Raw genomic sequence first — 24,966 nt, forward strand, 5'->3', positions numbered from 1 at the left:
ATATACCTTTTAACCATCTACTTTTTTAACATCATATAACTATGTATATGAAATGATAATGATGATACTAAATAGCTGAATATATATGATATATGAATTGACATGTATAATTTTGGTATGTTTCATCATTTTTCTTAACAAACTCAAATAATTGCTTTTCTTTGATCCCTATAAAGTAAAGGGAAATGTTATATGCACTCCATTTTTTGTTATTAGCACCTCCACTATTTGTTTTACCATATAATCTAATAAATAAAAATTATATGATTAAAATGATAGTGAGAGTGTGATCAACAAAAATAGGAGTGCAAATAATATTTTTCGTAAGTAAATTATATTTATGTTTCTTTTAACATCAGAATTTTCCTTTTTTACATTCAATATACTCCCTTTGTCTCATTAAAAGTGTCACACTTTCTATTTTGGAATGTCCTAAAATGTTTGTAATCTTACCAAAATTAGAGTTACTTTTGACCACTTTTTTCAATGTTATCCCCACCATTTACTACATTTCATATTAAATTCATTTTTGAATTTTGAATTTTTATGGGCTATTTTAAAAGTTAGAATATCGAAATGCGACAATTTGGACAGAGGCAATAACTCTTAATTTTTTCCATTTTTTTATCTCAAAATGAAACTACAAGTTCAATGTTAATATTTTTTTCATTTTTTTTCATTTTAGAATAAAACTGCAAGATCACTCTTAAATTTTTTCTTTTATCATCTCAAAACAAAACTTTAAGATCACTCTTAATTTTTCCCCCTCTCATCTCAAAACAAAACTTTGGGTAAGTTTTCAATTAATTTTCTTTCTTAATTTGAGTGGCGTGGTTTTGATCATAATTGGTGCAATATTACATCATAAACATAATTCAATAATTTCATGAAATTAACTTTTAAATTAGTTATTCATACCAAAAAGCACCACATGTATACTCAAATGTATGCATTCCAAATGTGTCAATTTTACAATTCTTAGTATATAATTATGTTTTGATCCACAGTATTATTAAAAAGTCTTTCAACACAATAGATGCAGTCCCATTAAAGAAGCAGGTTAAGAACTAGTTTAAATAAAAGTTAAACCGTACAAGAGTATTTCATTTGATAGGTTGGCTATTAAAAGGGTGTCAGCTGTTAATATTTTGGCAAAAGTGTAACTATTTCGAAAAAGTGACTGTGCATTCATATTGTAAATGCGATTTAAATGTTTTAACGAGTTTTGCCATTCATTAAAAATCCTTAATACAGTCATCCTTGAGAGTGCAGCTCCCTTTAAATTAAGAAAAGGAAAAACAAAACCTGGTCAAGAAACAAAAAAGTCTTCCACGTGTTTAAGCCTGCAGAAAAGTCTTCTAAGAAATTTTGCACAACAATTGCAGTGAACTTGACTCTCAAATGTGAAACCAAATTAAGGGCAGAAAGAACGCGTTACAAGCCTTTCTTGGTCCCCCTAAGACGCAGACAGGAAAGACCTTGACTTAGACTTAAAATGCAGATCTTTAAATTCATGCTACCTCAGAAAGAATTTGATGGGAATTAGCTGAAATGTCAATTTCGCTGTTACTTAAGCACTAAATCAAATAATGGCCTAACCATCTTGCATAAAACCGTAAAGGAATTATGTGAATAAATGTAAACATCACACGAAAATAAATTGGATATTCATGCAAATTATAGATGGTTTAGTGGACATTATGATTTTATCACACACATTTGTTGAGTGCATCTAGTTCAATTGCCGTTACTGATGGTGTTTTCCATCCATTTTTTACTTTATATAGAATTACAAGAGAATTATGTCAAAATTTCAAAATTTTAGGAGGTCATGTGGCAATATATAAAACTATAAGGGAGTTATATGTAATTTAATCCTAAAACTAATTATCAAAATTCCAAGATCCTAAATAAGAAGCCAAGAAGGATAAATTACTAGTTACCCTCATATCCATTTTCATAATATCATATGATCCCCCTAAAGTTTTAAAATATCCACATAATCCTCTTATGATTTTATGTCAAGTGAAAGTTTGATGAAAAATAGTCTTCATAACATCTTAGTTGCAATGATAATATATCCTTATCTCAGGCACTAAATTGAATAAGGGTCTAATCACTTTTCATAAAATCACAGGAGCATTATGCAGTTACATACGAAACTATAGTGGGTTAAATGCATATTTATGCAAAATTATAGAGGAGTTAAGTGAATATTATAATTTTATTATCATACATACTTTCAAAACCCGTCTCAGTCAATCAACGTAAACGAAGATACTTTCCGTCCATTTTCCGTTGTACATAATGTCATTGGAGATAATGTGAGTATTTTGAAACTTTAAAGGAGGTTATGTCATATTACGCAAAAATATGAGGGGTTGAGTAATTTTCCCAAATAAGAGAAGCCAAATTTTGTACCTCTTTAAAACTACTATAGTATGATGCAAAAAGAAACTTCTAGGCTATGTATAGTTTTTTTCCATGACAATAATACGCATTGCAAATGTAAGAGGGAAAGGAAGAAATTAAAAGAAATTCCACTTTTTCACTATCTAAGAAACTTTTACCATATATGGACTTCAAAGCAAATTTGGGGCTACATCTGAGAAGCTGCATGCAAGACCCAAGAGAAACTGCATGCAAGACCCAAGTGAAAGACCGACTTTGACTCTCGAAAGCGGAATGAAATCAAAGGCCGAAAAAGACAGAATACTCTCGAAAGTTGTGCTCGTTTAACTCTCCATACCAAGCCAATAATCCAGATCGACTACCACAGAATACTCAAATTGTTTTTTATTTAGTAGAATCGTATACCTGTTAGGTGTCCAATTCTATCATACATTTCATCTATCTTATCTTAGTTACGGTCTTTCACGGTAATAGAGCATCGATGTATGTTGTATGCAGCGGAGTTGTTCTTCTCATGATACTGGCTATTGCACCAGTAGCAATTGCAACAGCAGCAAAGTCTGCTCTGAATTTAGAAGCTGAAGCACTGCTCAAGAGTGGCTGGTGGGGACTCAGCAGTATTATTGCAACAAACATCTCTGCCCGCTGCCGTTGGTCTGGTATCATTTGCAACGATGCTGGTAGTGTTACCGAAATACTACTTCCAAACTACGGAATTCAAGATGAGTTGACAAATCGTGAATTGACAAATTTCAGCTTCTCTTCTTTTCCGAACCTGGTTAGACTAGATCTCAGTGGAAATGAACTTGACGGAGTCATCCCACATCAAATAGGTACACTCTCCAAACTCACCTATCTCAATTTGTCTTCCAACGATCTTCTAGGTGAGCTTCCTTCTTCTATAGTAAACCTCACGCAACTAGCACAACTCGATGTTTCTTTGAATTCGATTAAATGCTTAATTCCTCCAGGTGTCGGAAACTTGACAAACTTGATTACTCTAGACTTGAGCCACAATTTGTTTTTTGGTCCAATGCCTTCAACTCTTGGCCACTTGTCCAAATTAGCTTCCCTCTATCTCAGGGGCAATGGACTTGAGGGAGACATCCCAAATCAAATAGGTGCACTCTCCAGGCTTGTCTATCTCAATTTCGCTTCCAACTATCTTTATGGTGAGCTCCCATCTTCTCTAGTAAATCTTACGCAACTAGTACAACTCGATGCTTCTTGGAATTTGATTGGCAGCTTAAATCCTCTAGGGATCGGAAACTTGACAAATTTGGTTACTCTAAATTTGAGTTACAATTCTTTTGGAGGTCCCATCCCTCCCACTCTTGGCCAATTGTCTAATCTAGATTCCCTTGACCTCAGCAATAACCACTTCAATGGGACAATTCCTTCAGCTCTTTTTAATTTAACAAATCTTTCTTGGTTACATATTCAATGGAATCCCAAAATTGGAGGATTTCTCCCAGAAGAAATAGGAAATTTGAAGAGATTACTTGAATTAGACTTGAGTTATAGTGGATTTTCTGGTAGCATCCCTTCAACACTTGGTCAATTGTCTAATCTACGTTCCCTTGACCTCAGCAATAACCACTTCAGCGGGACAATTCCTTCATCTCTTTTTAATTTGACAAATCTTTCCCAACTAGACATTCACTCGAATCCTGCAATGGGAGGATTTCTCTCAGAAGAAGTAGGAAAATTGAAGAGTTTAGATAAATTAGACTTCAGCGGCCTTAATCTTTCAGGTGCCCTTCCTTCATCTCTTTGCGGCCTAACCAAGCTAGTCTCTCTTTCAGGCGCTCAGAATCAAATGCATGGTTCCATTCCCCCGGAAATAGGAAATTTGAAAATTTTGAAACATCTTCTCCTTGGGTCCAACCGGCTGACTGGTCAAATCCCTCTGACCCTTGGCAATCTGACTGCTCTAGTTTCTTTGGACCTCTCTTCTAACCAAATAAGTGGTTCCATACCTCTTCAACTTTCCATTATACCTTCTCTAACATTTCTAGATCTTTCCTCAAACCAACTTAGAGGTCCGATTTCATTTATATTAAATTTGGACACCCGGTCTAGCTTGAAGCGTTTATATCTACAAAACAACTCTTTGAGTGATATTTTCCCATGGAAAATTCTAGATCTCCCTCTGTTACAGACAGTGGACTTAAGTCGTAACCGCATTAGCGGAAAGATACCAACCCAATCGGAGCCGCACGTTTCGACTTTGGATCTTTCCCACAATATTCTCTCTGGCACTGTCCCCTCGTCTCTTCTGCAACTGGAGGACGTCGACCTGTCCTATAATGCTTTGGAAGGTGAACTTCCGTGTAAGCTTGTCATTCAGTTTGGTTCAGAAAGATTTGTCGGCAATCCAGACTTGCATTACACTTCCACTCTTTGTGGTGCATCTCCTCCAGTTATGAAAAATCACAGACATCACCCCCCATACTACATCATAGGTCTTGGCGTGTCCTTGTTGGCGTTCTCATTAATTGGCGGAATAGTGCTCTATATCTTCAGCAAAACCAAAGTCAAGAAAGTGGAAATTGAGCTGATGGACAATAAACATGGAGACATTTTTAGAATTTGGAACTATGATGGAAATATGGCTTATGAAGACATAATTAAAGCAACCAATGATTTTGATGTCAGTTATTGCATCGGGACAGGGGGTTATGGCAGCGTGTACAGAGCTCAGTTGCCAAGTGGGAAAGTAGTGGCTTTGAAAAAGCTTCATCGTTTGGAAGGCGAGAATCCAAATTTTGACAAGAGCTTTAGGAATGAAGCCGACATGCTATCTAAAATCAGGCACAGGAACATTGTAAAGCTCTTCGGATTCTGTCTGCACAAGCGATGCATGTTTCTGATTTATGAGTATATGGACAGAGGAAGCTTGTTTTGTATCTTGAGAGATGAAACTGAAGCTGTGGAGCTGGACTGGATTAAAAGAGTGAATTTGATCAAAGGCATTGCCAGTGCATTGTCCTACTTGCATTACGATTGTGATCCGCCAATCATTCACAGGGATGTATCAAGCAACAACATTCTTTTGAATTCACAGCTCGAAGCAACTCTTTCTGACTTTGGAACTGCAAGGATTTTGGAACTTGATTCATCAAATCAAACGGTCATTGCAGGCACCTTTGGCTACATGGCACCAGGTAGGTGACCTTGTTATGCTAGATCACTTTCTTTTTTTCACCTTGTTTTTCATATTTTCTTGATGCACATACTAGGCTTAACTTTCAATTGAAACGATTATTTTTTTGAACAGCAAGTATCACAACATTGTTCAGATCATTTAGTACTGAAAACTCGATACAATTTGTACTCCTTTACCATAGCAGCCATATCAATATATCAAAGGATAGCAATTAGATTAGTCGGACTAAGAATCCAGAGTTGTTCAGTTTATTTTATCCAAATGTACACTCACTTGTGAATGCAGAGCTAGCCTATACCATGGTGGTCACTGAAAAGTCCGATGTGTATAGCTTTGGCGTTGTGGTGCTAGAAACGCTGTTTGGAGAGCATCCACGAGAATTCCTTTCTTGCATATCATCACAACCCAATGAACCAATAATGCTGAAGGATCTTCTTGATGCCCGTCTGCCCCCTCCGACTAACCCTTCGGTGGTTCGAAATGTGGTTGTCGCAACAGCGTTAGCCCTGGATTGCGTCAACGCAAACCTGAAATGTCGACCAACAATGCAGCAGGTGGTGAACCGATTTGAAGTGGGCAGGCAAGAACCAACTAGGCCTTTGCATACCATTGCTGTGAATCAGCTTGTTAGTCCAGTACTTTCGCTGCGTGACCAAACCTGCGCAGATGGGACGAGTAGCTTAAGCACCATAAATGAATTCCATGTGTTGGATATCTCTGCGACTCTGCCATCATCCAATTTTTCTATCCATGTTTCTTCCTAAACAACTTTGACATCTGGTAGGAAACAGAATACGATCGTGCTTTGCAAAAATGGAAACTTGGCCAAGCACTTAGATTGCTGCTAGATAAGGCCATTTGGTGTGCTAATGAAAAAAAAAGTGTACTCATTAATGAACAAGTAGTTTAAGCACCATGAATGACTTTCATGTGGATATCTCTGCCATATCCAATTTTTCTATCGATGTGTCTACCTACCTATAATATTTATACCGAAGGAGAATTTACCACTTGTCTTTATTTATGTAGGTGAATTCTAGGCAGAGCAACACTTACCAATCTAACAATTTGCAATTCCAAGTCTAGATTTAAAGAAATATTAGTTTAAGGATTCAAATATACAAAACTCATGCCAAAAATGATAGGATCAGGTCAATCCAAAGTTGTATTTTAAAAAAAATATGTTGCATAAATTCAAGCTTGCATAGCCTATAGGGATAATTTCAGAAACCTCCCTTGAGATTTTTGACGATTGCAGAGACCTCCCCTCAAGTTTATTAAGTTACACCTACTTCCCTTGCTTTTACTATTTATGTAACAATATAGGCCAAAAGGCTATATTTTTTTTTCAAAAATCCTAAACTACCCTTTTTGTACAAAAATAAAACAAAAATTATTTTGCCAATTCCTTTCTTTCATATTTCAACCAAACCCACTGTACTAACAAACTAACCTAACAAATAGTCTAATTCCAAATTCTAAACCCAAGTAATTCCATCATCATAGTTATAAAATTGCTTCTCCCAAAGCATGCATTCAATTTTGAAGATTCGTTCCATTTTTCAAAAATATTCTCACCATATGGTTACATGGAACGGTCAAACTCACAATCAACTGTTCTTATGTTTGCATAATCTTTAATATAGGATGCCATGGTTTGGTTCCATATAAGTGGTTTAACTCCTACTACATGAGCCACATTGTGGTCTTGAAGAAAATCCTTAGGGAAGATTTAGGTATGGATGGGATTAATCAAGTTTAAGAAAAGGAAAGGCATCATTATGACTATAGAGATCTTCAAAAAATTCATTGTGCCTAAAATCAAAATTCTATTTACAATTAATCACACCCCAAACTTCAAACCCAATACCCACACTTTCTCAAAACAAAATAATCCAACCTACTATTAAATCTCCAAACATGTTAACGTTTTAAATACAGAGAAGAAACTCTATCTTCATAACGAAACCACAACCAACAATTGTCAAGCATAAAAAGAAACAGGGTAAAATACCAAAAATCCCCCTGTGGTTTGCCAAATGTACATTTTACATCCCTATGGTTTGAAAACCTACAATTTAACTCTCTGTCGTTTCAACTAAAATGAAAATCTGACAGAAAACATCTAAACTAATGTCTAAATGGAAAATGTCAAAATTGCCTCTCTAGAAGTCAATTCCTCGGAAGAATGTTTCGTGCATTTGAGAATAGGTAAAATACCAAAAATCCCCCTGTGATTTGTCAAATGTACACTTTACCTCCCTATGGTTTGGAAACACACAGGGCATCATTGGCAAGTGAAAATATTATCACAACCACAACTCTCAGCAGAAGTGCGTGGCACTTAAATACCGTTATTGTAGATGTTTTCTGTCAGACTTTCACTTTAGTTGAAACAACAGGGAGTTAAATTGTACGTTTCCAAACCATAGAGAGGTAAAGTGTACATTTGGCAAACCACATGGGGGTTTTTGGTATTTTACCCAAAGAAATATAAATGTACTTATTGACATCTTAAAAGGTTTTTTGGATGGATGATAGACATATTAGCAAATTTATCAATTTTAAACGCTCTTCCTCTTTTGGCCAATGATTGCATTATTTGTTCCATTATTATTGTGTGTCTCTTCATTTCCTTTTAATTTGACCGTGAAATCGGATTTTACTTCAACCATCAAATCTAATCTCTTAAATAAACTTGTGATTTAACAATTTCAAAGAGAAGAAAAGAGGAATAGAAATATATAGTAGGGGTGTGATTGGTTGCAATTATAGGCAATGGTTGGTGGTAATTTGAGAGCGAATTATAGGAAGAAGGGGTTGATGAATGAAAACAGAATGCTAGTAAGCGAGAGAATCGTCGTTAGCTGTAACTTGTAAACAGGATAGCCGAAAAGGTTAAGTTTTTTTTTCTATTTTTTTTAAATCTCATTTCTTTATACTATGAATTATTTATTAAGTGAATGTCATTATAGTCATATTATTGTGACAAGAGAGGTTAGTGTAATTTGTAAAACTTGAGGGGAGCCAAGTGAAATTGTCATAACCTCAAGGAGGTTTGTGAAATTATCCCTAACCTATAACCTAATTTAAAATTTGAACTCTAAATATGTAGCATGCATTTGCCTTTACTAGTTAAAAGAGAAAAAGGAATTTCACACGTAAGAAATTATTGAAACATAAATGGTGCAAACTTTCTTTTAAAAAAAATTTAATATAAATGTGCGAGTTTTTATCAATCTCTAGTTTGCCATATAAACATAGAATGATTTTCATATGAATTTATTATATCACCTATTAGTTTTAATTCACTAAACTCAACCACAGAAAAGAAAAAACAGGAACATCAAGTTTCGAAATATGGAACCTATATTCAGCGGGCTACTATTTTGGTGCTTATGACCCCATAAGTCGATTGCTGCAATTTTTTACTTCCTCCTAGGATGCCCCAAAAAAAAAAAAAAAAGAGTTTCCCGGTTGCTCATCAATTGAGGAAAACGCTGGTGATTCCTTTTTTTTTTTTTTTTTTGAGGAAAAAGCTGGTGATTCCTTATTGCTTCCTGGATTTTTAACCTAAAGTGTATAATAGCTTGAGAAAACGTAGTAATATTAAAAGAAATTCTGGAGCACATCAAGCACCCCATAGCATCCAAGTAAAACAGCGAGTTGATTTTTGGCGTTGTGGTGCTAGAAACACTGTTTGGAGAGCTTCCGCGAGAATTCCTTTCTTGCATATCATCACAACCCAATGAACCAAGAATGCTGAAGGATCTTCTATATGCCCGTCTGCCCCCTCCGACTAATCCTTTGGTCGTTCGTAATGTGGTTCTCGCGACAGCGTTAGCCCTGGATTGCATCAATGCAAACCCGAAATGTCGACCAACAATGCAGCAAGTGGTGAACCGATTTGAAGAGGGCAGGCGAGAACCAACTAGGCCTTTGCACACCATTGCTGTGAATCAGCTTGTTAGTCCACCAGTACTTTCACTGCGTGACCAAACCTGCGCAGATGGGACGAGTAGCTTAAGCACCATAAATGAATTCCATGTGGATGTCTCTGCGACTCTGCCATCATCCAATTTTTCTGTCCATGCTTCTACCTAAACAACTTTGACATTTGGTAGGAAACAGAATAAGATCGTGCTTTGCAAAATGGAAACTTGGCCAAGCACTTAGATTGCTGCTACATACTGCCATTTGGTGTGCTAATGACAAAAAAAGGTGTGCTAATTAATGAAGAAGTAGTTTAAGCACCATGAATGACTCTCAAGTGGATATCTCTGCCATATCCAATTTTTCTATCGATGTTTCTACCTACCTATGATATTTATAGCGAAGGAGAATTTACTACTTGTCTTTATTTATGTAGGTGAATTCTAGGCAGAGCAACACTTACCAATCTAACAATTTGCAATTCCAAGTCTAGATTTAAAGAAATATTGGTTTAAGGATTCAAATATACAAAACTCATGCCAAAAATGAGATGATCAGGTCAATCCAAAGTTGTATTTAAAAAAAAATAAATTTGCATAAATTCTAGCTTGCATAACCTATAGGGATAATTTTAGAAACCTCCCTTGAAATTTTTGACAATTGCAGAGACCTCCCCTCAAGTTTATTAAATTACACCTACCTCCCTTGCTTTTACTATTTATGTAACAATATAGGCCCAAAAGACTATATTTTTTCTCAAAAATTCTAAACTACCCTTTTTGTACAAAAATAAAACAAAAATTATGTTGCCAATTGCTTTCTTTCATATTTCAACCAAACCCAGTGTACTAACAAACTAACCTAACAAATAGTCTAATTCCAAATTCTAAACCCAAGTAATTCCATCATCATAGTCATACAATTACTTCTCCTAAAGCATGCATTCAATTTTGAAGATTCGTTCCATTTTTCAAAAATATTCTCACCATATGGTTATGACAAGTGCCAAACCTGTGCAATAATAATTATTAAAAAGTCCTAATTACCACCACAATTAATTATAGAACAAATCCAAGTACTGGAGCAGGGAACCTAGGTGTGCAATGGGTTACTTGATTCACCCTATTCCCGAAGAGTTTGCTTGATCCGATATACCAGATTTGTCTATAAAAATATTAACTTTGCGTACAATGGCAAGTAGGGTCGATTCCACAGGGAGCGGGTAGGAAATTATTCTTTCCAAATTAGTAGAACGGAATTGGGGGATTTTCAATGGGAGGCAAATAAAAATGAAATAAAACAACAAAATTCAAAACTAACTCACAAAGCACAAATTTACTAAAAATAGCAATTAATAGAAGTTCTACCCAAAGGATCAACTGCTCAGGCACGGTCCAATTAAATGATCATTGATGCAAAGATATTTCACCCATTCATCACTAGGTTGGTTATAGTTGTCAACAAGGTCTGACAACCAGTTCTTCCTTACTTTCTCGACAGTCAAGGTACGACCATTGACTGCTTCTCTAACCAGATAACAACCCTAGGTACGACCATAGGAATTTAATTACCCAATTGCATTAAAGGTAGAAGAACCCAACCCTAACTAATAAACACGCTAAGAGGGTTTATTTAAATTAGATCTTACGTTTCCCCAACATAAAGCCAATTATGGTGGTTGTCACTAGGTATCAACTAAACGAACAATTACGGATTCAATTTAGTTAATGTGACAGTAGGCTATTAAATTAAATCAAATACCCGGCCGTTGATATTTAATTAATAAAATACCCATGAACAATTAATTCAGGAAACGCACGAATAGTAATAATTTGGAAGAAATAAAGAAGATTCGATTAGATCTCACAGACATTGTGGATCGCGCCTTCGCGTCGACCTTTGGGTGGAGGAGAAAGCTAGCCGCTCCTCATCGTGTCAATCCCGCGTGATTTAATTGAATTCATTCAATTAATTTCTGAAGAATTGGAAAGGTGAAACAACGAAGGAACAGTTCTTCGTATTTTGCGTCTACGCTCGAGCCGCCAGCACAAGGGAAATCTCACGAAATTTAGAAGAGTCAAAAGTGAAAAGTGAAAAGGGTCTCGATTGTACAGAGCCCAGATGCAATACGAAAAATCTCCAATGTCTGACCGCTAGCCGAAGAAGAAACAAAAGCAAAGAAAAGTGTCTAGCCAAAAATTGCAAAAAGTAAAACTAAAGCTAAAAGAAGTGATCCCCCCGAATCTTGCTTTTTCCTCCTTTTTATAGCCGCCGTCAGTAGTATTCCTCCCAGGAAGAGGCTTTTGCCTAAGGGGCGCTGATCCCACGCTTCAGGTTCACGTGGACCGGGGTCCGTCTTTTCGGTAGCATCTACCTTTTCTGGCGTGGCCACGCCCTGAGATGAAAGGTCTTCTGGAAATTTACCTCAAGATATCATTTTTAATGCTAACCACCTACAATTCACACAAACATCAAATATGAGTGAAATTCCATTTCTTAACACCATGAATAGCCAAAATTAGGACAAGATGACAATGCAAAATATTCCAAATAACTGCTCTATCAGGTTATATGGAATGGTCAAATTCACAATCAACTGCCTTATGTTTGCATAATTTTCAACATAGAATGCCATGGTTTGGTTCCATGTAAGTGGTTTAACTCCTACTACATGAGTCACATTTTGGTCTTGAAGAAAATCCTTAGGGAAGGTTTAGGCATGGATGGAATTAATCAAGTTTAAGAAAAGGAAAGGCATCATTATGACTATAGAGATTTTCAAGAAATTCATTTTGCCAAAAATCAAAATTCTATTTCCAATTAATCACCCCACAAACTTGAAACCCAATGCCCACACCTTCTCAAAACAAAATAATTTAGCATACTATTAAATCCCCAAACATGTTAACATTTTAAATACAGAGAAGAAACTCTATCTCCATAACGAAACCACAACCAACAATTGTCAAGAATAAAAAGAAAGACATCATAAAAAGTTTTTTGGATGGATGATAGATAAGTTAGCAAATTTATCAATTTCAATCCCTCTTCCTCTTTTCGCCAATGATTGCATTATTTGTTCCATTATTATTGTGTGTCTCTTCATTTCCTTTTAATTTGACCATTTACTTCAATCATCAAATCTAATCTCTCAACTAAACTTGTGATTTGACATTTTTAAAGAGAAGAAAAGAGGAATAGAAATATATAATAGAGTTTGAGGGATCACTTGTGGTATGATTGGCTGCAATTATAGGCAATGGTTGGTGGTAATTTGAGAGCGAATTATTGGAAGAAAGGGTTGATGGATGAAAATAGAATGATAATAAGCGAGAGAATCGTCGTTAGCTGTAACTTGTAAACAGGATAGCAAAAAAGGTTAAGTTTCTTTTTCTTTTTTTTTTTTAAATCTCATTTCATTATACTATGAATTATTTATTAAGTGAAGGTCATTATAGTCATATTATTGAGACAAGGGAGGTTAGTGTAATTTGTAAAAAAACGAGAGGAGCCGAGTGAAATTGTCATAAACCTCAAGGGAGGTTTGTGAAATTATCCCTAACCTATAACCAAATTTAAAATTCGAACTCTAAATATGTAGCATGCATTTGCCTTTACTAGTTAAAAGAGAAAAAGGGATTTCACACTTAAGAAATTATTGAAACATAAATGATGCAAACTTTCTTTTAAAATAATTTTTTAATATAAATGTGCGAGTTTTTATCAATCTCTAGTTTGCCAAATAAACATAGAATGATTTTCAATACGAATTTATTATATCACCTATTAGTTTTAATTCACTAAACTCAACCGCAAAAAAGAAAAAACATAAACAGCAATTTTCGAAATGTGGAACCTATATTCAGCGGGCTACTATTTTGGTGCTTATGACCCCATAAGTCGATTGCTGCGATTTTTTGCTTCCTCCTAGGAAGCCCCAAAAGAAGAAAAAAAAAATGAGTTTCCCGGTTGCTCATCAATTGAGGAAAACGCTGGTGATTCCTTTTTTTTTTTTTTTTTTTGAGGAAAAGGCTGGTGATTCCTTATTGCTTCCTGGATTTTTAACCTAAAGTGTATAATAGCTTGAGAAAACGTTGTACTATTAAAAGAAATTCTGGACCACATCAAGTACCCCATAGTATCCAAGTAAACAGCGAGTTGATACGTGCAAGGAGGCAGGGGCGGTGGCTGTTGGGTTGGAGTGGAGTGGACATTTGCGTTGGGTTAGTGGGCTTAAGTTGTTTACAGAATGGTTGGTAAAAAAAAAAACTATGGTTGGGTTTACAGATGGTTGATGATAGTGTTATACCCAGTATTCCTGGTACGCATTCAGAATCTGCTTCTAAGAGTAGAACTGATAATTTGAGTAATCTTGACCTTTCTTGATATGTGAACCAAGGAATGCCTCTGCCTGGATGTATTGTTCACCAAGAAACCTAGTCTCATGTTTCTGGCAGATTGGATGATCAAAATGGTTCTTGCAAATATACTTTTGGAAGAAATTGGTGGCCACCTTCTGGTTCGTTTGCCGCCAACCATCCAGTTTGACCTGCTTATGGAAGAAGTTGGAGGCCATGATAATTGAATGCAGGATCTGTAAACTGCTGTAATGTATATATTGCTCCTCATAGTCGAAATAGTGATGCCTGCCTGCTGACAAATTGACCATATTAGCTTTTGGAATTTGAATCTTGCGAGTCTGGATTCTTTTCTGGTTGCTTGCAAGCTTCTTAACATACATTGCAGGATTATACTTCTTGTACATGTAAAAATTTTCAGGAGGTGCGAAAAAAGGCACTCGAGTTATAATTCTATTTTATAACAAAAAATGCAAAAATAAATAAACAATTATTATGTAGTTAGCCAATTTGGCTTTTCTTTTCTTAGCTAGCTATGTGTTCCAAAGCAAACATTCTGGTATAAAAAGCTATATGTGCAAGTATTGCGCATGAATGGAAATATAGAAACATATTAGTAGAGGGCTAATAGAAAGTTAAGTTATGGTATAGATGTTATGCACTTATTAGGTTAGATCCCATCTCCCTTTAATTTTTTTATTATTAGAAAATGATAAACAGTATTAGCAGATGTAGTTTTGTAAGTTCCATAGAAAACCTTAGGGCTTCACACTGTTATAATTTTGTTAAATTTTTGGACAATTTTGCTCTCCCTTTACTCCCATGACGGTGAAGTTTTACAATTTTTCTTCCTATCCATCCCTTCACCCATGATCCGATATCACTACTCCAAAACCCAAACATCCAATACCAATGCGAATGCTTCACACTTTGGTAAAACTCTGGCAAAGGTATCAGAGTTTCCAAACTTTGAACTCGAGCCAGGTGGTTTCAATTGCTTCCTCATTTCTGGCTTGAGATTAGATGATCAAGCTATACACAGTACACACCAATTCTTAAAGAGCTTGGTACTCGAAGAAATTCCGGAGAAGTTGAGAAGCAGAAACCAACCATGATAGTAAAGTGGGCAAGGGAAAGCCATGCACACATGCCCATTGATTGTCGACAAACCCTTAGTCATCATTTGGTTTTGATTAGACAAATATGAACTCAGCATTTGTTTCATGTAATGATAGCCATAAAGGAATCTTGAAGGCTAGAAAGATTTCTCGTGACTCTCTCAAAAGAAAGAAAGTTCTGATGCTTCTTTTCTTTTTGGTCGTAACTTAGGTCATTCTTGCTTTTAGTCTCCTAAACTGGCAAGCTAAGCCTTAAATGCTAAAATTTATAACTAATTCTTGTTTTAAAATCTGCCCTTAGAATTTATTTACTCGATCTTGGGAGGGGCTAAACTCTACATCCTCCATCTTAAGTCCGTATTTGGAACAATTTCTAATATTAATGCTACAAATTATCTTTACTAACAGTACAAGCCATTAATGCATTAAAGAGTACGTGAATTTAGACTGTAGAGCCGTAGAAGTATAGATTTAGATTTGAGAAGCACAAAGAGAATAATAAATTAGATTTGAGAAGCATACGAGGATGCTGGAGTTTGTTTTTAAACTAAAGTTTAGGAAAAAAAAATGAAAGAAGAGGACATGAAACAAAGTTGTTAGATATTAAGGGGAAGTTAAGTTTCCTCGGTGGGAAGAAATTGTTAGATAAAAGATATTTAATATTTTTTGTAATGCCAGAAAGAAGATGCCATTTTTGCCTGTCGAACAAACATCATGTTATTGGAGTAGAAAGAGACACTTTTAAACCAAAATATTACTGCTAATTTTCTCCCATTTCACGGTTCTCAAACAACAGATAGGAAAGTTCTAATATTTCCTCTTTTCTTTTTTATGGTAACTTAGGTCATTCTTCCTTCTTTCGTTTTTAATAACCTAAACTCACAAGCTAACCCTTATCTGCTAAAATTTACAATTAATTATTTTGGATAAATTACATTTTACCCCCTATGATTTAGCATTTTTTACATAACCCCCTATGATTTTAAAAATTATACATAACCCCCTCAAGGTTTGGATTGAAGTGTCAAAGTGACGGAAATAGTCATTCGTAACGGAACTTCTAAAAATATCGAAATTACCCTTATAAATACATGACACACTAACCCCCTCATGGTTTAATACTTTATCATATAACTCCCTTATAGTTTAATACTTTACCATATAACCTCCTTATAGTTTTTAAAATATACATATAACCCCCCTTGGTTAATAAATAATTTTCAACTTTACATAAGGATATTTTAGATATTTTAGATTACTCCGTTACGAATGATCATTTCCGTCACTTTGACACTTTAATCCAAACCATGAGGGGGTTATGTATAACTTTTGAAACAATAGGAGGGTTATGTAAAAAAAGCTAAACCACGTACAGGGGGTAAAAGTGGAATTTGCCCAATTATTTTTTAAAAGCTGTGCTTAATATATATACTCCTTAGAATGGAGAACCATAAGAGGATAATGGAGTATGTTTTTAAATTGAAAAAGAAAAGGTTACGAGTAGTTTCCTTTTAATTGTACCACATTTGTTGATTTTTGGCAAACCATATCAATTCATCAGTTGAAATTCAATTAGTAAAATTCTCTGCTTGTTAAAAGTTCAAAGTAGTAATGGAAGATTTCTTGTATGTATAGTTTTTTCCCCTCTTGTTGAAGATTGTCTATAATTCTTTTGCTTTATATATAAGAACAGTCACTACAGTTAATGGCATTGATAAGAACAACGTACACTTCAAGTTTGAAGACGGACCTTGACTCTCAAAAGTGGAATCAACTAATCCAGACTGCATTGCGAGTCTTCAAGTTTGAGGGCCAGTGTGTTTAATGGCATTTCTAAGAAATTCCACACAACAATTCTAGTGGAAAACGGATCTTTGGCTCTCAAAAGCGGAATCAGATCAATTCCAAGTGCTCTCGTTTAACTCTCCATATGTAGTCTTTAAATCCAGACTATCTACGGGACTTGAGGCTTTCTGTTCCCTCAGGTATTGTAAGGCTTGTAGTATCGGTAAGGTTTTGATCATGGTTTGTAGGTTAACCATGAGTTTAACTTGAAGCCATGATACCAAAAGAGATTGTAGAATCTCTCACAATTATATCAGCATAAGTTTACAATGTGTTATAGATTTTCAGAATAACTAAATGTCTACAATGAGTAGACCACTTTATTCGATGTTAAAACAATTTAAAGAGGAATTATCTACAATTTGTTTTTAATTGCAATAATTAAAAGGTCATCTAATGGTATAAACTAACATAATGATTAAAACTATGCATAAAAATTGTATAAAAGTGCACAATAATAAAAATTATGCATTGAGGGCTAGATGTATGGTTTCATATACGCAATAGGCAAATAATGTATACACAATTTAACTATCAAATGAACGTTTAGTTAACTTGTAATTCATAAGGTTAAGAAAAGTTTAATGTTAAGTGCATAAGATTTGTTAGAAACAAAATAAAAATAGCATTGTGTAACATATTTTATTTTAATGCTGCATTGGTGATAACTGTATAAAATTTTATACTCAAATGTATGCATTCCAAAAGTGTCAATTTTACAATTCTTAGTATATAATTATGTTTTGATCCACAGTATTATTAAAAAGTCTTTCAACACAATAGATGTAGTCCCGTTAAAAACGCGGGTTAAGAACTAGCTTAAATAAAAGTTAAACCATACAAGAGTATTTCATTTGATAGGTTGGCTAGCCAGTGTCTAAGGGTACGCGTTATTGATTAAAAGGGTGTCTCAGCTGTTAATATGTTGACAAAAGTAAGTGACTGTGCATTCATCTTGTAAATGCGATTTAAATGTTTTAACGAGTTTCGCCATTCATTAAAAATCCTTAATACAGTCATCCTTGAGAGTGCAGCTCCCTTTAAATTAAGAAAAGGAAGAACAAGACCTGGTCAAGAAACAAAAAAGTCTTCCACGTGTTTAAGCCCCGCAGAAAAGTCTTCTAAGAAATTTTGCACAACAATTGCAGTGAGCTTGACTCTCAAATGTGAAAGCAAATCAAGGCCAGAAAGACCGCGTTACAAGCCTTCCTTGGTCGCCCTAAGACGCAGACAGGAAAGACCTTGACTTTGGGCCAAAATCTACCAGTTTAGTCGAAGTTGAATTTAGTATCTATACCAGTTAAACGAATAACCGTGTAATTAAATTGTCTAAATTTTGTCAAGAAAAGAATTATTGACAAAATATCAAGAAAAGAATTGCATTTCGTGTTGCACATTTTAATTAATTATACTAACAAACATTTAACTGTACACTTGTTGCCTTAGGTATGCTAAATCATTACAGTTTAAACTCAAATTAGTGTCTTAATTAGTGTTCACATGTACGCAAATGCCATGAACAAAGATATTTCATGAATTTGATTGCCCATAGAAGGCAAAAGAGATTGAAAAAAAAAAAGGTTGCATACCGGTATTGAATTACTGGCATCAAAATGTACTTTTAAGACCTGAATATTGCTCCCTTTCTGAGATACAATTAGATACAATTTGATTTTTTTTAGAAATCTGTCCTTAGAATTTATAATTTACTCTTTAGCACAAAGAGCAATAATTAGATTCGACAACCATGTGAAGATGATGGAGTCTGTTTTTAAAATTTTTTTTTTCAAAAAAAAAAAAAAAGGTTGTGACAGGTTGTCGAAGCCTGTGCAATAATAAAACCTGCTCAAACTAAAAGTGATTTCTGTAGATAGCGGTGAGCAGGGTCGAATCCACAGGGACTGGGAGTAATTATTTCTTTTCAAGTTCACAGTGACAAGGGGGGTGTTTTTGTGCAGAAGGTGACAATCAAAGAAATTCAAATAAAATCTAAGAAACTACTAAAAATTAAATAACAAATTACTAAAATCTAATGAGTGATAATTAAGGATCTAGCCAAGGAAAAACTTCAGCAATGGTTCACCTAATTGATCATCGATGCAAAGCCAATTCCAATTATTTATCAATAAATAGGTTATAACTACTAAACAAGCGATGGCAGCCAACCCCTCCTTACTGTGTCGGTGATCAAGGTACGCCCGTTAATCACTGCTCTAATTGAGAAATAATCCTAGGTACGCCCGTAGAATTTAATTCCCCAATTGCCTTACGTATTAGAGGAGCCCTATTCTAACCAAATAACGCACTACCAGGGTTATTTTAGATTAGCCCGCGTATTCCCCTGACACAAACCTAATCATGCCAGTTGTCACTATTTTAGAGCAATTAAACAATTACGGATTTAATGCCCTAATTGACAATAGATTATCCAATCAACTAATTATCTGGATCCAAGACAATTAATTAATTAAATAATCATAAGCATAGCAATCAAGAAATATGCGAATACCAATAAATAAAAGAAAAAGATAAAATTAGATCGATCTCACAATTTTAGATGACCCAAAGCATCCGTTGTCCCTTGACTAGACAAAGGGAATTAGTTCATTTTCCGTGAACAAATCCCACAGGAAAGTGAAGAAACGATCCCAACCATTATTCTTGTTCACGAGACTTCACCTTGACCGACTGAATAAAGAAAAGCTTGGAAAACAATGATTGATTCAATTCTTCAAAGAGTCCCTGTCATGCGTGGACTGAAGCTTCCTAAGAGACAAAAGAAAGGTCAAAGCTCTCTAAGAAAGCTCCTCACCTACGTGAACTGGAGCTAAAGCTAAACACTAGTCTAACTACTACGCTACAGGACGAAAAGAGAAAAAGGTAATGCCCTCTCTCTGCAATTACAATTTGCCTGTTCTAATCCTTCGCTCTCCTGTGCGGCGGCTCCCCTTCCGGAGAGGAAGAAGAAGACCCCTGACTTCAGCCCTTCGTTCCTCTTTTTAATGCTTTTGTCTTCGGCAATTACTAAAATGGGCACAAGTTTACCTTTGCCAACAATGCCCCTGGGATAAGCTCTGTGCCTTAGACTTCTTTTCTATCAAATTGGCACTTGTTATCATATTTTCGTTCTACTCCCTGAAATATATGCCAAACACTAAAAATGAGTAGAATCCAGCAATTAATCCACATCGGGTCAGGTAATAGGGAAAATTAATAATAAAATAAATGATAAAATTACACCCTATCAGGTTGCGAATAATTTCTTTCCGATTGAACCGCTTTTGGCAAAGGTTACCAAATCTAGCTCTGATTTTTTCTCAAAAGTGGAATCAACTCAGGACCACAAATGCTGCTGACTGCTCTGCATTAATTGCGAGTCTTCCAAATTAAAATGCTTTTAACAATCCGTGTGAATGATGCAGATTGGAAAGATACTATTTTAAGCGCGAGTTTTTCAATCCTGACTACTTACTCAAGGCGGGCGCTTACATTTCATCTATCTTATCTTAATTACCCTCTTTCATGGTCAATTACGGTCCCACTACTTAAATTATTTTTTATTTAGGAGTCCAATTCTATCTGTCTTATCTTAATTACGGTCTTTCATGGTTAATTACGGTCCCACTACTTAAATTGTTTTTTATTTAGTAGAATCGTATACCTGTTAGGAGTCCAATTCTATCTTACATTTCATCTATCTTATCTTAGTTACGTTCTTTCATGGTAATAGAGCATCGATGGATGTTGTATGCAGCGGAGTTGTTCTTCTCATGATACTGGCTATTGCACCAGTTGCAGTAGCAGCAGCAAAGGAGTCTGCCGTGAATTTATTGGAAGCTGAAGCATTGCTCAAGAGTGGCTGGTGGCGAGGCAGTACTACTGCAACAAACGTCTCTGCCCATTGCCATTGGAATGGTATCGTTTGCAACGATGCTGGTAGCGTTACCGAAATACTACTTCCGGGCAGCGGAATTTACGATGAGTTGACAAATTTCAGCTTCTCTTCTTTTCCGAACCTGGTTAGACTAGATCTCAGCGAGAATAAACTTCACGGCGCCATCCCACATCAAATAGGTGCACTCTCCAAACTCACCCATCTCAATTTGTCTTTCAACAGATTTGAAGGTGAGCTCCCGTCTTCTCTAGTAAACCTTACGCAACTAGCACAGCTCGATGTTTCTTGGAATTCGATTGACAGCTTAATTCCTCCGGGTATCGGAAACTTGACAAACTTGGTTGCTCTAGACTTGAGCCACGATTTTTTTTTTGGTCCAATCCCTCCAACTCTTGGCCACTTGTCCAAATTAGCCTCTCTCGATCTCAGTGGCAATGGACTTAAGGAAGACATCCCACATCAAATAGGTACACTTTTCAAACTCACCTATCTCAATTTGTCGAATAATTTTATCGAAGGCTTTATTCCCTCCTCCATCGCAAACTTGACAAATTTGGTTACTCTAGACCTGAACAACAATTCTTTTTTTGGTCCCATCCCATCCATCCTTGGCCAATTGTCCAATCTAGATTTCCTGAACCTCAATATTAACCACTTCAGTGGGATAATCCCTCCAGCACTTTTTAATTTGACAAAGCTTTCCCGGCTATACATTGGCAGGAATCCCGCAATAAGGGGAGTTCTCCTTGAAGAAATAGGAAATTTGAAGATTTTACTTGAATTAGACTTGAGTTACAATGGTTTTTCTGGCAACATCCCTCCAACCCTTGGCCAATTATCCAATCTAGCCTCCATTAACCTCAACAATAACCACTTCAGTGGGACAATTCCTTCAGCTCTTTTTAATCTGACAAATCTTTCCCGACTAGACATTCACTCTAATCCTGCAATGGGAGGATTTCTCTCAGAAGAAATAGGAAATTTGAAGAGTTTAGTTAAATTAAACTTCAGTGGCCTTAATCTTTCAGGTGCCTTTACTTCAGCTCTTTGTCGCCTAACCAAACTAGTATCTCTTTCAGGTGCTGAGAATCAAATTCATGGTTCCATTCCCTCTGAAATAGGAAATTTGAAAAATTTGAAATATCTTTTCTTCGAGTCCAACCAGCTGACTGGTCAAATCCCTCCGACCCTTGGCAGTCTGACTACTCTGATTTATTTGGACCTCTCTTCTAACCAAATAAGTGGTTCCATACCTCTTCAACTTTCCGTTATACCTTCTCTAAAATTTTTAGATCTTTCCTCAAACCAACTTAGAGGTCCGATTCCATTTACATTAAATTTGGACACCTGGTCTAGATTGAAGCATTTATATCTACAAAACAACTCTTTGAGTGATATTTTTCCATGGAAAATTCTAGATCTCCCTTTGTTACAGACAGTGGACTTAAGTCGTAACCGCATTAGCGGAAAGATACCAACCCAATCGGAGTGGTACTTTTCGACTTTGGATCTTTCCCACAATATTCTCTCTGGCACTGTCCCCTCGTCTCTTATGCGACTGGGGGAAGTCGACCTGTCCTATAATGCTTTGGAAGGTGAACTTCCGTGTGAGCTTGTCATTCAGTTTGGTTCAGAAAGATTTGTCGGCAATCCAGGCTTGCGTTACACTTCCACTCTTTGTGGTGTATCTCCTCCTGTTATGAAAAATCACAGACATCACCCCCCATACTACATCATAGGTCTTGGCGTGTCCTTGTTGGTGTTCTCATTAATTGGCGGATTAGTGCTTTTTATCTTCTGCAAAACCAAAGTCAAGAAAGTGGAAGTTGAGCTGATGGACAATAAACATGGAGACATTTTCAGAATATGGAACTACGATGGACATATGGCTTATGAAGACATAATTAAAGCAACAAACGATTTTGATGTCTGTTATTGCATCGGGACAGGGGGGTATGGTTCTGTATACAGAGCGCGGTTGCCAAGTGGGAAAGTAGTGGCTTTGAAAAAGCTTCACCGTTTGGAAGGCGAGAATCCAAATTTTGACAAGAGCTTTAGGAACGAAGCCGACATGCTATCTAAAATCAGGCACAGGAACATTGTAACGCTCTTCGGATTCTGCCTGCACAAGCGATGCATGTTTCTGATTTATGAGTATATGGACAGAGGAAGCTTGTTTTGTATCTTGAGAGATGAAACCGAAGCTGTGGAGCTGGATTGGATTAAAAGAGTGAATTTGATCAAGGGCATTGCCAGTGCATTGTCCTACTTGCATCATGATTGTGATCCGCCAGTCATTCACAGGGATGTATCAAGCAACAACATTCTTTTGAATTCACAGCTCGAAGCAACTCTTTCTGACTTCGGAACCGCGAGGATTTTGGAACTTGATTCATCAAATCAAACAGTCATTGCAGGCACCTTTGGCTACATGGCACCAGGTAGGTTGCCTTGCTATCCCAGATCCCTTTCTGCTTTTCACCTTGTTTTTCATATTTTCTTGATGCACATATTAGGCTTAACTTTCAAGGACAGAAAAGAAAAAAATTCTTCCAACTGAAACGATTAATTTTTTTTTTTCGAATAGTAAGTCTAGAGTTGTCCCATTTGAGATTAACTTTATTTGTATCCAAATATATACATACTTGTCAATGCAGAGCTAGCCTATACCATGGTGGTCACTGAAAAGTCCGATGTGTATAGCTTTGGAGTTGTGGTGCTGGAAACGCTGTTTGGAGAGCATCCACAAGATTTCCTTTCTTGCATATCATCACAACCCAATGAACCAATAATGCTGAAGGATCTTCTTGATGCCCGTCTGCCCCCTCCGACTAACCCTTTGGTGGTTCGAAATGTGGTTCTCGCGACAGCGTTAGCCCTGGATTGCGTTAACGCAAACCCGAAATGTCGACCAACAATGCAGCAAGTGGTGAACCGATTTGAAGTGGGCAGGCGAGAATCAACTAGGCCTTTGCACACCATTGCTGTGAATCAGCTTGTTAGTCCACCAGTACTTTCACTGCCTGACCAAACCTGCGCAGATGGGAGGAGTAGCTTAAGCACCATAAATGAATTCCACGTGGATATCTCTGCGACTCTGCCATCATCCAATTTTTCTATCCATGTTTCTACCTAAACAACTTTGATATCTGGTAGGAAACAGAATAAGATTTTTGACAATTGCAGAGACCTCCCTTCAAGTTTATTAAATTACACCTACCTCCCTTGCTTTTAGTATTTATATAACAATATAGGCCCAAAAGGCTATATTTTTTTTTCAAAAATCCTAAACTACCCTTTTTGTACAAAAATATAACAAAAATTATTTTGCCAATTGCTTTCTTTCATATTTCAACCAAACCCACCGTACTAACAAACTAACCTAACAAATAGTCTAATTCCAAATTCTAAACCCAAGTAATTCCATCATCATGTTATAAAATTGCTTCTCCCAAAGCATTCATTCAATTTTGAAGATTCGTTCCATTCTTCAAAAATATTCTCACCATATGGTTACATGGAACGGTCAAACTCACAATCAATTGTTCTTATGTTTGCATAATCTTGAACATAGGATGCCATGGTTTGGTTCCATATAAGTGGTTTAACTCCTACTACATAAGCCACATTGTGGTCTTGAAGAAAATCCTTAGGGAAGATTTAGGTATGGATGGAATTAATCAAGTTTAAGAAAAGGAAAGGCATCATTATGATTATAGAGATCTTCAAAAAATTCATTTTGCCAAAAATCAAAATTCTATTTACAATTAATCACACCCCAAACTTCAAACCCAATGCCTACACTTTCTCAAAACAAAATAATCTAGCCTACTATTAAATCTCCAAACATGTTAACGTTTTAAATACAGAGAAGAAACTCTATCTTCATAACGAAACCACAACCAACAATTGTCAAGTATAAAAAGAAATATAAATGTACTTATTGATATCTTAAAAAGTTTTTTGGATGGATGATGGACAAATTAGCAAATTTATCAATTTCAAATGCTCTTCCTCTTTTGGCTAATGATTGCATTATCTGTTCCATTATTATTGCGTGTCCCTTCATTTCCTTTTAATTTGACCATGAAATCGGATTTTACTTCAATCATCAAATCTAATCTCTTAAATAAACTTGTGATTTGACAATTTCAAAGAGAAGAAAAGAGGAATAGAAATATATAGTAGGGTGTGATTGGCTGCAATTATAGGCAATGGTTGGTGGTAATTTGAGAG

General features: G+C 35.9%; 2 protein-coding genes across 2 annotated transcripts; both read left to right on the forward strand.

Annotated features, from left to right (window-relative positions):
• The first annotated feature begins 3,059 nt into the window (after window positions 1–3,059).
• On the forward strand, window positions 3,060–6,540 carry LOC113696459 (uncharacterized). Its single transcript, XM_027215870.2, has 2 exons — window positions 3,060–5,579; window positions 5,867–6,540. The coding sequence occupies exons 1-2, from the start codon at window positions 3,446–3,448 to the stop codon at window positions 6,343–6,345; spliced, it is 2,613 nt and encodes an 870-aa protein (XP_027071671.2). The 5' UTR covers window positions 3,060–3,445; the 3' UTR covers window positions 6,346–6,540.
• A 14,032-nt stretch (window positions 6,541–20,572) lies between these two features.
• On the forward strand, window positions 20,573–23,917 carry LOC113695347 (uncharacterized). The gene is made up of 2 exons (XM_072056047.1): window positions 20,573–23,171; window positions 23,388–23,917. The coding sequence occupies exons 1-2, from the start codon at window positions 20,573–20,575 to the stop codon at window positions 23,864–23,866; spliced, it is 3,078 nt and encodes a 1,025-aa protein (XP_071912148.1). The 3' UTR covers window positions 23,867–23,917.
• Window positions 23,918–24,966: the final 1,049 nt, after the last annotated feature.

Source organism: Coffea arabica, chromosome 6e, assembly GCF_036785885.1.
Source record: "Coffea arabica cultivar ET-39 chromosome 6e, Coffea Arabica ET-39 HiFi, whole genome shotgun sequence".
NCBI lineage: Eukaryota > Viridiplantae > Streptophyta > Magnoliopsida > Gentianales > Rubiaceae > Coffea > Coffea arabica.